This window comes from Thamnophis elegans, chromosome 4 (assembly GCF_009769535.1).
Source record: "Thamnophis elegans isolate rThaEle1 chromosome 4, rThaEle1.pri, whole genome shotgun sequence".
NCBI lineage: Eukaryota > Metazoa > Chordata > Lepidosauria > Squamata > Colubridae > Thamnophis > Thamnophis elegans.
In genome coordinates this window covers 106423524-106438582 of record NC_045544.1, presented here as the reverse complement: position 1 = coordinate 106438582, position 15059 = coordinate 106423524, and the positions used below count along the sequence as shown (strand labels likewise).

Sequence of the window (15059 nt, the reverse complement as noted above, 5' to 3'; positions counted from 1 at the left end):
GTATAGAATGTCCTACTTGAGCAAGGGGTTGGACTAGAAGACCTCCAAGATCCCTTCCAACTCTGTTATTCTATTATGTATTCTGAATATTCAATAGAAAAAAGAAAAAAGGAGAAGACTCTTCATGAATGAGAATTTTACAGATGCCCAGACAATCCAACTTAAATCTTTAGAATTCACAAACACCAACTTTATCAGATAAAAATTCTTTATTATAAAACAATATATGCTTAGTTTTATTGCATAGCACTAAGTAGTATGAGAATTATAATAACTTTTTTGTATTATTGCAATAAATTACTATTAATTTATATTTATAAATATAAATACGAACAACTGTCTTCAAATCCATTAGAAGGTAAATGCAGTACTGGGAATATTCATACACAAAAGACTAAAAAATATCCTTTTGCTTACCTGTTTATACAAAAGCATTCCAAACAACATGTTCTAAATAAAAGCTCTGCAATGATCTCCAGGAAACCAAAAATGTGTTTTTAAATATTCACATACATGCCTCAATTATCCATGTTCAAGTTTTTTATTCATCATATTTAAAGGCAAAGTATCCACAGAGTAGTAGAACACAGTTTGGAGAAAAACATAACAAAAACATGGGAAGTATTTCACTTCCATTTTTTTTTAGTCAACGGAGTTGCCATATAAACCTGATGAGATATATTGCTTTGTTAGCACAGTAATAAATTTGGATCACCAGTGTATTAGGAGGCCAACTTAATTAGGCCACAGAACTCAATGACAGTGTTATTAGCAGTAAAAACGGCAATCAACTGCAGCACAAGATGTAAAACTTGATCTTCCCAAAGCATTTATCCCTGGGGGCAAGGAGTTCTGATTGACTTCTGGGGCATTTGTTAGCAGGGAGCCTGATCCAGCTGTCCCATGCAGAGACAAAATCATTCTCTGTTGAAGTTGCAGGGATTACTCAGCACACAAGTCTCACAGCTGTATCGCATAATTTTTTTACATTGCAAAACATACTTAAGTGCCTAATTGTAGACTTCAAAATTTAACTATGTTTGTTCTGTCACTATTTTCTGTGAAGTTCTATAAAATAATTTGCATTATCTTAAAGCAAAATAAAAGCAGCCACTATATATCCTATATTTAAAAGTGCATATGAATGCCCAAGAGGTTGTCTCCTACTTTAAAGTATAAATGAATTTTATCCAATAAGACTAAAATACAAAAAAAGCCCCCAATGTCAGTATCTCAAAGGCAGTAGTTCCACAGAGTTTGTCAAGACCATCATTTTGAAAATAGTCATTAAACACTATGCTGCAATCAGAACTAGGAATAACATGGTTGAATCTGAGTCAGTCACCGTGGCTCACTAGAGGCTACAGAAATTAATGAAGTTTGAGAACTTTGAATTTATAGATTCCGATCTTAAAAGTTTCCAATGAAAAAAAATACTTTCTTTTAAGGCAGGAATTTCCTGAATCTATAACAGTGATTTACTTTGGCAAGTCAAGTTATTCAGTAAATCTGCCACAAGCAAAGTACCCTGCAACCATGGATGCCTTTAACACTAGATTTGGCAACAGGCAGCAGCCTCTCAATTTGTCAACTATGAAAGAGGTAATTAGAAGTGAAATACTTTTTTAACTGGTAAAATATGCATTTTCAGCATGCTAATTACCTCTGCATGCATTGTCTCATGTTGATTTCAATGCATCTACAGGTGAAACTCGAAAAATTAGAATATCGTGCAAAAGTTCATTTATTTCAGTAATGCAACTTAAAAGGTGAAACTAATATATGAGATAGACTCATTACATGTGAGGCAAGATAATTCAAGATGTGATTTGCCATAATTGTGATATGGCTTACAGCTCATGAAAACCCGAAATCCACAAACTCAAAAAATTATAATATCACATGCAATCAATAAAGCAAGTTTTGTACATAGAAAAATATCGGACCTCTGAAAAGTATAAGCATGCATATGTACTCAGTACTTGGTTTGGGCCCCTTTTGCAGCAATTGCTGCCTCAATGTGGCATGGCATGGAAGCTATCAGCCTGCGGCACTGCTGAAATGTTATGGAAGACCAGGATGCTTCAATAGCGGCCTTCAGCTCTTCTGCATTGTTCAGTCTCATGTCTCTCATCTTTCTCTTGGCAATGGCCCATAGATTCTCTATGGATTTGTTAGGCAAGTTTGCATGCCAATCAAGCACAGTAATCTCACTGTCATTGAGCCAGGTTTTGGTGCTTTTGGCAGTGTGGGCAGGTGCCAAGTCTTGCTGGAAAATGAAGCATCCCCAAAAAGCTCGTCTGTGGAAGGAAGCATGAAGTGCTCCAAAATCTCCTGGTAGATGACTGTGTTGACCTTGGACTTAATGAAGCACAGTGCACCAACACCAGCAGATGACATGGCTCCCTAAATTAACACAGACTGGAAACTTCACACTGGACTTCAAGCATCTTGCAGTGTGTGCCTTTCCATTCTTCCTCTATACTCTGGGTCCTTGCAAAAGTTGCTCTCATCAGAAAAGAGGACTTTGGACCACTAAGCAAAGACCAGGTCTGTTTTTCTTTAGCCCAGGTAAGACGCTTCTGACGTTGTTTGTTGCTCAGGAGCAGCTTGACAAGAGGAATACGACATTTGAAGCCCATGTCCAGGATCCGTCTGTGTGTGGTGTCTCTTGATGCACTGACTCCAGCCTCAATCCACTCCTTGTGAAAGTCCCCAACACTTTTGAATTGCCTTTTCCTGACAATCCTCTCCAGGCTGCGGTCATCTCTGCTGCTTGTGCACCTTTTTCTTCTACACTTTTCCCTTCCACATAACTTTCTATTAATGTGCTTTGATACAGCACTTTGGGAACATCCAACTTCTTTTGCAATTACCTTTTGAGGCTTTCCCTCCTTATGGAGGGTGTCAATGATTGTTTTCTGCACAACTGTCAGGTCATCAGTCTTTCCCATGATTGTGATTCCTACTGAACCGGACTGAGAGACCATTTAAAGGTGCAGGAACCCTTTGCAGATGTTATGGCTTAAATAGCTGATTAGAGTGAGACACTTTTGAGCCTAGAATATTGCACTTTTTCCCAATATTCTAATTTTCTGAGATTGTGGATTTGGGGTTTTCATGAGCTGTAAGTCATAATCATCACAATTATGACAAATCATGGCTTGAACTATCTTGCTTTGTATGTAATGAGTCTATCTTATATATTAGTTTCACTTTTTAAGTTGCATTACTGAAATAAATGAATTTTTGCACGATATTCTAATTTTTCAAGTTTCACCTGTATATGGAAAAAAATGAGCACATAGAGCAATTTCCTTCACATATATAAACATCTAATTCTTAAAGCCATGAAAGATTCAGATGTTTTGTAAAGTTTGGGTAACAAATCACTTCAATGAGCTACTACACAAAATAAGTTTTTAAACGACTGTCAATTTCATCCGAATAAGAACACAAACCTCTCATGCTTTCTTCTCCTTAGCAACAATGCATGCAGTTTAAGCAACCATCCTGATTTTTTGAAAAATTGAAGAACATTTAACAATTTATTTACCTCATATGAATTTTTGTAGTCCAAAAGTAAATTTGCTGCTTTAATATCCCCATGCACATATTCATTTTCATGAATATATTCCAAGACATCTAGCTAGTGGGCAAGAAAAGACTGTATTACAAAGGAAACCAGTAATTGCATTTATATTACAATCATCCCCACAATATTATTTAAAGACTTAACAAGTTTTATTGAATACATGAAGGGAAATATTACAGGTATTCTTCAACTTACAATTGACCATTGAGCTCAAAATTTCTGTTGCTAAACTAAATTATTTGTTAAGTGAATTTTGCCCCATTTTATGACTTTTCTTGCAACAGTTAATCATTGCAGTTTTTAAGTTAGTAGTTCAGTTAAGTGAATCTGGTTTACCAATTGATTTGGCTTGTCAGAAGATTGCAAAAGGAGATCAAATGACCCCAGGATACTGCTATGATCATAACTGTGTCAATTGTCAAGCTTATGAAAATGCATAATACTTTGGTAGTATACTTTGAATAATCACTTAAAAGGAACGAGTAGAGACTAATAGCCAATTTTTAGATTTCAAGTAATAAAAAAATATGTAAGGCATGATAGACTAAAAAAATATTTTAAATATGAAATGCAGGCACTCAGCTCAAGTTTTAATTAGCTTCAAATTATTACACCAGAGGAAGGATGGAGAAAGTCCTTCTTCATTGTAGTCATTCGTTCAAGCAAAATTAAACATTTAAAAATGCATATGCAAGACTCAAAAAGTCCATTGATCCCCATCCAAAGTTTACTCTGTTTTATACCTACCACCTGCATCCCAATCTGCAGAACAGTTTCCTTGTCAAATTTTCTCCCTTCTCTTTCAAAGACAGTTTGAAGATCTTCTCCTAATCTTTCCATCACCATAAATCTGTAACTATGGATGTCCACAAAGAAATACAGTGAGAACATACTGCCCTTACATAAAAAGTCAACAACAAAATCAAATGTAAATGAGTGAAATAAACTGATTCATTTTATTGGATTAGATATTAATCCACCTAATGTGGCAGCAGTTTCCAAGATGTTACCCAAAGCATATCCTTCTTTCACATTATCCTGAAGTGTTACTATTAAAATTCCCTACCTTAGAATTCCTGTTCAGCTCTGCTGTATTGTAATGTCTTCCTTACCTTTTACCAAGATGTTTGATTTGGCCTGATCCAAAGAAAACAGGAATGCCTAAAAATGTTAGTTGTTTCATCTTCATCCATTTTTTGACTGACAAAACATGAGGGGAAAGCAGGTTCTTTAAAACTGTCCAGCTTCTTCTTTTTTTAAATAAAACATAACTTTTTTGGAAATATCAGAATACAATGTTATGAAATTGTATATACACATTAGGTATATTTTCTAAAAGTAACACTGAAATAAAATTAAATTTTCATAAGTGATTATTCCCAAACTATTATTCCTGAAAAAATATTATTACTTGAAATAGGACACTTCTGTTGCCTGACTTACTATGTTCTTCTTTTGCAGCACGTTGGTAGAATTTCAGTTCTGAAAATAAAGGCCCATTTTCAAGATATTCCTAAACAGATATATGTAAAAAAACACAAAGTTTCAATGTAATTATGTGTCACACATAATTGAGTCTTACACATAAATAGGGAAAATGCTAAGAGGAGGAGCTTGATTAAATATGATGAGAAGAAAGGACAACACACATCAGCTTTGTCTAGTCACCCCATCTAGATTTTGTTTGATTTGAAATCCAGAACCACCAAGGCATCCCAGGCTCCAATTCTGCTTAACTATGCTTGGCTTGAAACAGTCTGTCAGAATTTTGTAAAGCAGACCTTTTGTCTGGATCATAAAAAATATATATTTTCTATGTTTTCTGAGTAACCCATGTGCAGATAATACCTTCCAATTATACATTACAGAATTTTCAAAAAGGAATGAAATCACTGGTATGGGAGACTTTGATAACAAACATCTTTTGAGAGAGTGATTTTGCCCTGAATGGTCCTTCTAGGAAATTCGTAATTTCTGTTGTGTTAACTTTCAGGACATGGAGAAAAGCATAATGAGTCAGGTATTCCTGACTTCTTAATAATCAATAGGAAAGATTTCAGTATTGTACTAAGGAGATTAAGATAAACTTCCAATGTAATTTTTAAAAGACTATTTTAATTAAATATACCATTATTTTTCCCCCAATCCAAACAAAATTGGAAAGACACTAAGTAAAGTTGCTCACTCTGCCTGTCTATCTATTGCACAGTAACTCCAAAACCTAAACACGGCAGAGCCAGATTCGGTAGAAGCTAGCAAAAGAAAGACGGAATGCACAAATGGGTGGAACAAGCTGGAGGCTATAGTTATTTTAAAAAAACTATCTCCATCTCTAGTTGGGAAGTGGATTGGAATATTACAGAGTACTCCATTCTAAGTGTTGTTTTTTTCTGGTCACAAGATTCAGAACAGAGCATACAAAGCTCACTGTATGCTTTCCAATCCACACATCATGTGATGAGATGTGGTAGGATGGATTCCCAGGAGGAAAGGTCTGCATTCCAGAGGAACAAGAGACCAACTCAGTTCAGATAGTTTGTGTGAGAGGAAAAGGGTGAAGATGGCCTTTTCCTAACAGTTCCCAAAGTAAATGTTCATGTAGGTAGTAGTCTGCCTTAGTTTGGCAAGATGCTATCTATAGGTGAGGAACAATAAAGAAATTGTTGGAAGAATTACTGTGTCTTTCTTGTTTTTGGCACCTGACCCACAAAACATATACAGATGTAACACAAGAAGACAGCTAAAACACAAAAGTCCTCATCAAAAGGCAAGATCACCAACAAAACAATACTGATACCTCCTATAATAACTGTTAGTCAAGTTTGGAAAGAATTCAAATCAGGGTAATATCTCAAGCTAACTTTTCTAATTTTCTTTTTCCTTCCTTTGATCATTTCTTAAGACTGTGATTGATAGAGCAAGGATTGTCTTGCCCTAAGATGATCTGTGAATCTTTTGTCTAAAAGAATACACTCATTTCAAATAAACAAATAAAAATGTAAGGAAATCATGCAATTCCATTGGATTAGAAACAATAAAAAGGCAATATTTTTAAAATTGTAATAATTACCACTTTAATGACATACACAGCATTGTTTTCTACAGGAACATCAAGATAAGGGGAAGCTGCAAGATAAAATTAAGGCAGAGAAAGTTATGGAAGACTTGAGCCACTTTGTCTAGAACTGAATTTCAATTCAACAAGATATGATGCAATTATATTCCTGCACAAATATTAAAAACTGGAAAAAATTTATTTAACAAGAATTTGACTATAAATGAAATAATGTAATTTTTTATTGTTTTCTTCATAATATGTGATAAAGTTCTATCAATATTATTCTTGTTTTTACAAGATTTAAAGTAACATGCCAGGAAGTCACCAGTTTGACTTCAATTTATTCAGTGAATGGACTAGAACAAACTTGGAACTGCAGACTTCCCCACGCACATAATTTAAGACAGCTTTTCCTAAGATGGATGTGATTAGATACATGGAGTTCACTTCCCACCACTTTCAACCAAGATTATGCTGGCTGGATAATTCTGGGAGTTGAACACCACAGATCTAGAAAAAAAAATTAAGAATCTTGATTTAGAATCCAGAACTCCTATATGTTAAGCCTTCTGAGTAGAAGTAAGTATTTCTCAACCCCATATTAGCTATATCCATATTTTCCTTTCTTTATCTTACAATAGGAAACTTCCAATGGGACACTGAAATTCACCCCAAGTCTAATTAGTCCTTTTGCATAACTTCTGTCCCATGCTTCATGAAAATATTGTCCAATGAAGAAGCACTAGTCATCTTCAGATAGGCTTAAGATACAGAAGGATCCTGACAAACTTGAACATTGGGCATTATCGAATAAAATGAAAATCAATGGTGAAAAGAGTAAGGTTCTACATTTATGCAAGAAAAACGAAATGCACAGGTACAGTATAGGTGGTACCTTGCTCAATAGTAGTAACTGTTAGAGGGATCTTGGAGTCCTAGTGGACAACCATTTAAATATGAGCCAGCAGTCTGCAGCAGCTGCCAAAAAAGCCAACACAGTGCTAGGCTACATAAACAGGGGGGGTAGAATCAAGAGCATGTGAAGAGTTAATACCACTTTATAATGCCTTTGTAAGGCCACACTTGGAATACTGCATTCAGTTTTGGTCACCATGATGTAGAAAGATGTGGAGACTCTAGAAAGAGTGCAGAGAAGATCAACAAAGATGATTAGGGGACATATGAAGAACAGTTGCAGGAACTGGGTATGTCTAGTTTAATGAAAAGAAGGGCTAGGGGAGACATGATAGCAGGGTTCCAATATCTCAGGGGTTGCTACAAAGAAGAGGGAGTCAAACTATTCTCCAAGGCACCTGAGTGTAGAACAAGAAGCAATGGGTGGAAACTAATCGAGAGAAGCAACTTAGAACTGAGGAGAAATTTCCTGACAGTTAGAACAATCAGTGGAACAGCTTGCCTCCACAAATTGTGAATGCCCCAACACTGGAAGTCTTTAAGAAGATGTTGGATAGCCATTTATCTGAAACAGTATAGGGTTTCTGGCCTAGGCAGGGGATTGGACTAGAAGACCTCCAAGGTCCTTTCCAACTCTGCTATTGCATTATTGTAATTGACATAATTAATGGCAGGCACATTCCAAGTGGATCTTCTTCAGTTTCACCTCTTAGGAACTCAACTATTACTTCTAATCAAGTTACAATTGTCTTTCTATACAAACTTCTCCTAACCTGTACACAACCTCACACAATTTCTAAGTTCTGGCCAAGTAATTTAGTAAACTTTGAATAAACAATATATTAATATAAGCAGTTGAAATCCAAATCAAAATACAGAATAATTGAAAGGGGAAGAAATTGGCTATCGTTGCCCTACCATGCTATTCATTCATTTTGACCACATTCATTGGAAAAGATGATAGGTGTACTTGCAGGATATGACGAGGGGATGTAATAATAATGTCTAGCTGTTCAAATCAAAAGTTTTAATCTTTTGTTTATACTTCTCTTTCATTTTATACACGTACTTACTTTATAAATAAACCCAATATTAGTTTGGCTATACCAATATAAATACAACATTTTCTTAATTTGTGCAAACACCTTTAATAAAAAGATAGCCAATGCATCCATTTTATACAGAGTAAGTCATCCTTTTACAGCTAACCAGTATTAACCACTGAAAATGGTCTTTCTCTGTGATAAGAAAAAAAAAGTAAGCTCCTCTGCCTGCACAGCATTAGTTCTGCCATTAAGCCATGGCTGTTCCCCATAGCATTTGTTAGTTTCACATGCAAAAGTAACATCAGAGCACACTTCTGGAGAATATTGCTTTTTTTTTTCTCCCCACACAATGATAACCTGGCACCATGGCACCCAGAAGTCCGACAAAGTAACTTGCTGGTTTTGCTTGCCAGCTGGAATCTACAAATTTCCATGTACAACAGTTTATTTGTGCAGCAATCATCTCCTGGAATAATGGAAAAAGTGCCTGCAGTACATCTTGTGGAGTCAGTTTTGCAGGCAAGTTTACACAGAGGGAAGAGGAAGCAGTGCCTATTGGCAATTAAACAGAATTCCCAACTCCTGTCCACAGCTGATCTCATTGCCACTGCTGGAGCTCTGGCAACAAATACTCATTTTGCAAATATGGATGGCCTCAAGAAAGTGGGGGTTTGTGTGCGAGCATGCTGTGGTTATAAAAATTTGAAGAGTAATAATTTCCTATGGGTTTTACTTATATGCTAACTTCACAATATCTACAATCGCTAGACATTCCAAGATCAGAAAGTACCAATTCTGGTGATATTTTTTTTCAAAGTTCTTTTCTACTTTGCAAAAGCTAGGAAGACAGGATTTATTTTTATGTTTTCCTTCATCTTTTGTATCACCCTTCACTAGCCAGAAGCCCTCCAGATGTGTTAGAAAAACTTCCCATCTGATAAGCAAAGATTTAGATAAACTAAATGAATTTGAAAATCCTCTGGTCAAGGAAATCTTAGTCACATATTTCTCATTTCCTAATCTTCCACTTGTACTCAAACCAGCAATGAAGTTAAATGGGCATGAAACTATTTAGTACTCAACTACAGACCGAGGAAACATCACTTTAACAATTTTGAGTGCTGCAAACTAAGGGAAGGCAAGAGTATTTATATAATATAAAATTATTTTAAGCAAGGAAAGTAAAACATTTGCTAGCTTCTGCCTGGGTACTAATCCTAGTAAACTATACATCTGGCTTTTAAGGTTTAAAGTTATTTATTCTTATGTGATACATGCCTGGTTTCTTCCTCAAGTGCAACTGAGAGAAGTAACCATGTTGAAACCAATCCTGGATTCATTCCCCATCAATTCTCCACAACTCTCAGTCTGGAAAGCAGGGTTTTGAGGAAAGTAGAAACAACAGAATAAATCCAACACTGGATTCTTTTGCATCATGAAGTACAATTATATAAAGAAGTGTTTGAAAACTACCCACAATGGAAGAAATGGATAATGAAGATCTTGGAACTTGCTGAGATGGCCAAATTGACTCCTTTAATTAGAAATACATACGACATTGTCAAAATTTAATGATGATTGAAATCCCCTTATTGACTCTTTGCAAGAAACAGAAAAAATGTTATAAGATTTTGAAGATTAGAATTAAAATATTGAGAAAACGTTACATAATAGGAATAGCACTTAGATCTATATATCACTTTACAGTGCTTTACAGCCCCTTTCTAAGCAGCTTAGTGTGTCAGCATATTGCCCCCAACAATTTGGTCCTAATTTACAACAATCAGATGGATGGAAAGCTGAGTCAACTTTGACCCTGGTGAGATTTGAACCACCAAATTGCAGGCAGCTAGCAGGCAGAAGTAGAGTTAGAGATTTATATCTATACTTATAATGGTTGTAAATGAAAATCAGAAGTCACTATTTTTTTCTTTTCTTTGATTTTTACATCATTGTCTTTGCTCTTTCTTTTTCTTTTTCCTCTCTTTTATTCTAAATATTAGTTCTTGCTAGTTTTCATACTGAATTAAATTAATAAATTAATAAGAATGAAATTTCAGAAATTATGTGGTTTTTATTTATTACAATATTTGGTTTGGATAGCAATTTTAAAATAGCACAATTTAACATATACCGAATCAGAAAAATGACATGACTCAATTTCATATTCAAATCAAGGATTCAAAATTCCTTTATCAAGATATGATAAAGTACTGCAACTTTAAAAAAAAAGAACTTTCAGCTATTTGAGGTTGCAAACAAAAGTAGACCCTTAAAATGGGAAATGTCTAATTTCATGATTCACCTGCAAAGTTTTTGGGAAGCAGGCCCTTTAAATCCTAATTATTCAGGAAACGTATAGTTTTCCTCCTTTTATGAAGTGGGGTCCTTTTTATAAGTATTAAATCTCTTTTGCAAACAAAATATAAACATTCACATCTGAAGTGTCTAAGATGTCATAATAGACTTCTAGGATTCCCCCCCATCCCCCCAAAATGGGGGAGGACAAAGAGCATATCCACTTCCTAGTTACATTGAAGGATGATTCCAAGTAGTAACTCTCCCATACAAAATTTCATACTACATGTCTTACCTAGATAGACCAAGCCAAATCCTCCATAAGCAATCATAGGACCCAACCTCCATTTACGTTTTTTGGGTATCCGTCCATATTATTCCTTCTTGAAGAGGATCTGGGAGGCTGTTTTTTATATGCTTTTTTGGGAGGCATTATGCCTGAACATAAGAAATCAAAGACAATTCTTAGAAAAGCAGCACATGCTATTCTTCAAACTTCTTAAAATAGTTTTCTTGAAACCACTATAATACATACATCAGCAGCTTAGCCTCTTTGTTACCCTTAAAGTGATTCAGTTGATGATATAAGAAGTCCTTGCTGAATATAATTGAAAAGGGCAGATATGGCCATAATAAAAATCACCTTGAGTTGTCAGAAATACAAGGAAAGAATATTATAATAAATATATAAGAGTGATAATTTGCCTTGTCACTTCAGCTGTTCAGAGTGAATATGCCCTAAAGAATATGTCTTTAGTAAATAACACCTCTTCCCTTGTAAACTACAAGCATTGGCTTGATTCTAGCAATGATGTTTGGATGGATTTTCACTTGTTAGATACATTTGGTAGCAAGTACCTGTCCGTTTCAGTGTATCTTTGTCTAACTTTGTTTCTTATGAATAATAAACAGTCTTTTCTTCTTGAGACAAAGACTGAAAACCCCTTAAGATAATTGAAACTCAGCATCATGCAATATTGCTCATGTTTTGGGCAGTTTTATCAATTTATTATATTTTTAGCTGTCTTTATGTACACAACTGCTTGCTTATACTTTAGTTGTAACTAAAGCATGTCAGATAAAACCTGGAATGATTTTGATACAATACATGGTTAGTTTCAGTGCTCTAAACCCATGTTGACTAGGCAGCACATTGTCAAGACTTAAAATAAGCTCACAGCAAAAAAGCATCTTTAATACCTTTGTATGCTTGGATTCTCTCCTCTTCTTAAGATACAGGAAGAAAAGGGATCTGTTAACAAAGGTGAGGAGATACATTTCCTTCTACTTTCATTAATCCCACACTATAGCAACGATGAGGTTCTGTTTCCAAGACTGCTATCAAAATCCCAAACCCAAGTTTTTTACTTATCTTGGAAAAAAATTTCTTTTCTTGGGAAAAAAAAGGTGAATATTTTAGTCTTTTTGTTAGTTATATCATAACATATTTTTATAAAGAGCGGGGAGGCATTTTCCTGCACCGAAATAAATAGAAGAAAACTCATTTGCTTAATTTCTGTGTGATAGGAATTGAAAATAAACTCGTAAGACCAAGTTCACAAAAGGTAAAGACAATTCAAAAAATTCTAGAAAGCGAAACAACTCTATGCTTCTGTCATTCAAACTAGGACAAGACAATATTTAAAAGCAAAAATAATTGACTAAAAATATGTGCTGCAACATAGCGTTTCTCAGGAATAATAGACCACAGCTTCTATAGTCCCAAGGCAATATGATTATTGTTTCAGGAATTGTTAACTGTTTTTTTCCAAAACTCTGAGCTTCCCTATAAATCTAAAGGCAACTGTGACTCCAGGTCAGTTGGACTAGCAATTTTACATAAGTGAGAACTGAGAGTACTTTATATCCACATATGATTTATATTGTTTGAATATAAAGTTTTGAAATTAAAAATAAACAATATATTGCTATAAATTACTTGCATTTTATTACTTTTTATTTAAAAAGTAATGTGCTTTGCCTCCACAGATAAAATATAAATACAAGATATATTATGTTTGTATGTATTCATATAGCTCTCAATATACAATAATATCTCAATATTCACCTACATTCCCATCGACCAAGAAAGGAAACAGCCCGGATAAAGCATACCATTTGTCTGAAATGGTATAGGGTTTCCTGCCTAGGCAGGCGGTTGGACTAGAAGATCTCTACGGTCCCTTCCAACTCTGTTATTCTATTCTATGCTAACAGTGCAAGAAGACATGGCTTTTGAGTTTGAAGGATTCCCTGGAAATAACATGTAAGTCACGCTTTCCTTACAACTCTGTCCTCCATGAGGGAATAGACTACATTATTCCTACAGAGCATCCGGAAAAAACGGGTGGGAGGCATTGTGCCCTTCCTATCAACTCCAACAAAAGCAGGATGACACATGCAGCAACTCCGTGGGTGCCCTCTCAAGACCTATCTTTGTGGAGGCTACATGTACGATAGGCTACTCCCAGCAGCAGCCTTGAAGGGCTACACATATGAAGAAAGTACCAAGAACTTTGTAATCACTCCGCTTGTTATAGATTTCTAAACAGGACGGAGGACTATATGGGACGGGACACATTAAAAACGTTTACTCATTTAAGACACTTTATATGGCCTCCCATCTTTCTCTCCTTCCTTCCCTCCCTCTCTCTCAGCGAGTACGGATGACTCACCCCCATTAAGCCTGAAGCAGTGAGTAGGCAAGACAGAATGACTGAGTAGGTGACCAAGAAACCACAAATGGAGCAGAGTTGACCATGGAGCTGCCCATAGGACAGCGGCCCGTTGCCCTTTTCCTTGATGTTTACTGACCCCATTACTCTGGAGGCCAAAATTTGCAAAAGTCAGACAAGGGTAGAACGCGCGGAAAGCTCTTCCCTTCGGAAACAGGAGGAGTTGAGGAAAGGCAACCCACACATAAACACTTCCTAAGGGGAAGAACAGTCCTTTTCGGGCCCACAACGGCACAAAGGAAACCATTTATCTCCTTCGCCCCGCCCTCCTCCCCAATTCCCTTGGGGGAAGAGCCATACTGCCACCTACCCCCTGGAGAAGTAAGGCCACGCCCCCGCCTCTCCCGCACGCGCTCGGCGGTACTTCTCTTTTTCCTCTTCTCCCCGCCGTTCCTCTGACGCTGGGCGTTCTCAAGGCAATCCTTAGCAGCTGGCAGCCTATCCGAAGAAAAGCGTACACCGCCGTTCGGCGCCCAGTCACGTGACACAGCACCGAAAGTTACTAGTCCGTGAATAAAGGAACGGCGTCGTGAAAGTGCGAAGCCGGTCAGCGAGGCGATTAGTTGCGCTTCTCCTCTAGCCCAAGACCAAGGCAATCGGAAAAAAGCGGAACACAATCCGTCTTCTTTCATTGAAAGGAGTTGGGAAGAGAACAACCTCCTACTGGTCAATGGCTACTTCAGTTTTGGCCGGAATAATACAGACCACACACCAGATACAAACTCAATGTAAACCGCTCCAAACTTAATTGCAGAATATACGACTTCAGCAAGAGAGTGGTCAACGCCTGGAATGTTCTATCTGACTCCGTTGTTACATCTTCAAATCCCCATAACTAACCTTAAACTGTCTACTATTGACCTCACCCCTTTCCTAACAGGTCTGTAGGCATAAGCACACCAGCGTGCCTACCGTCCTTGTCCTACTGTCCCCATTTATTCATCCCCATTTCATTCATACTCATGTTTATTCTTACACTTATTATCCTTTAAACAATTTACAAATAAATAAGAGATGCGGGTTGAGAGTGCAGAAGAGAGAAACCAACCAAACCTACGGGTATTGCTTTAATAATTTATTAAACTTGTATGCCACCTGGCTCTCAGTGACTTTGGGCCACTCACAACAATCAAATGACAGTCAAATTAATAAATCAAAGATGGCAAGTGTAAGATGGAGATCGAGTGGAAGGGCCACACAATCACTGGCCAAAAGCCTAGTTGAAGAATCAGGTCTTCTTAGCAATTCTAAGCAACCGCACACAGGTGGTTATCTAGAGCTGGGGTGGAGGGAAACTTCACTTCAGAGAGTACCCACTGCTATAGAGAAGACACTTTTCCAGGATTTCAATAGATGACATTGTTTAATTGTCAGGACTTGAACAAGCCAACCCTGAAGGATAGAATTGGTGG

The 15059-nt window shown here is 36.5% G+C and overlaps 1 protein-coding gene across 3 annotated transcripts in view; it reads right to left on the bottom strand.

Annotated features, from left to right (window-relative positions):
• The window catches only part of VRK2 (VRK serine/threonine kinase 2), a 59240-nt gene extending 45167 nt beyond the window's left edge, over positions 1-14073 (bottom strand). For 2 of the 3 annotated variants that reach the window (XM_032216881.1, XM_032216883.1), the window contains exons 1-8: positions 13958-14073; positions 12113-12164; positions 11208-11350; positions 6666-6721; positions 5039-5108; positions 4708-4795; positions 4343-4451; positions 3557-3649 (exon numbers count right to left, since the gene is read on the bottom strand). In XM_032216881.1, the coding sequence (XP_032072772.1) occupies positions 3557-3649; positions 4343-4451; positions 4708-4795; positions 5039-5108; positions 6666-6721; positions 11208-11244 (453 nt within the window). In that variant the 5' untranslated portion in view covers positions 11245-11350; positions 12113-12164; positions 13958-14073. The remainder of the gene's footprint in view (positions 1-3556; positions 3650-4342; positions 4452-4707; positions 4796-5038; positions 5109-6665; positions 6722-11207; positions 11351-12112; positions 12165-13957) is intronic. The other variant, XM_032216882.1, reaches the window with a different exon arrangement.
• Between the last annotated feature and the right edge of the window lie 986 nt (positions 14074-15059).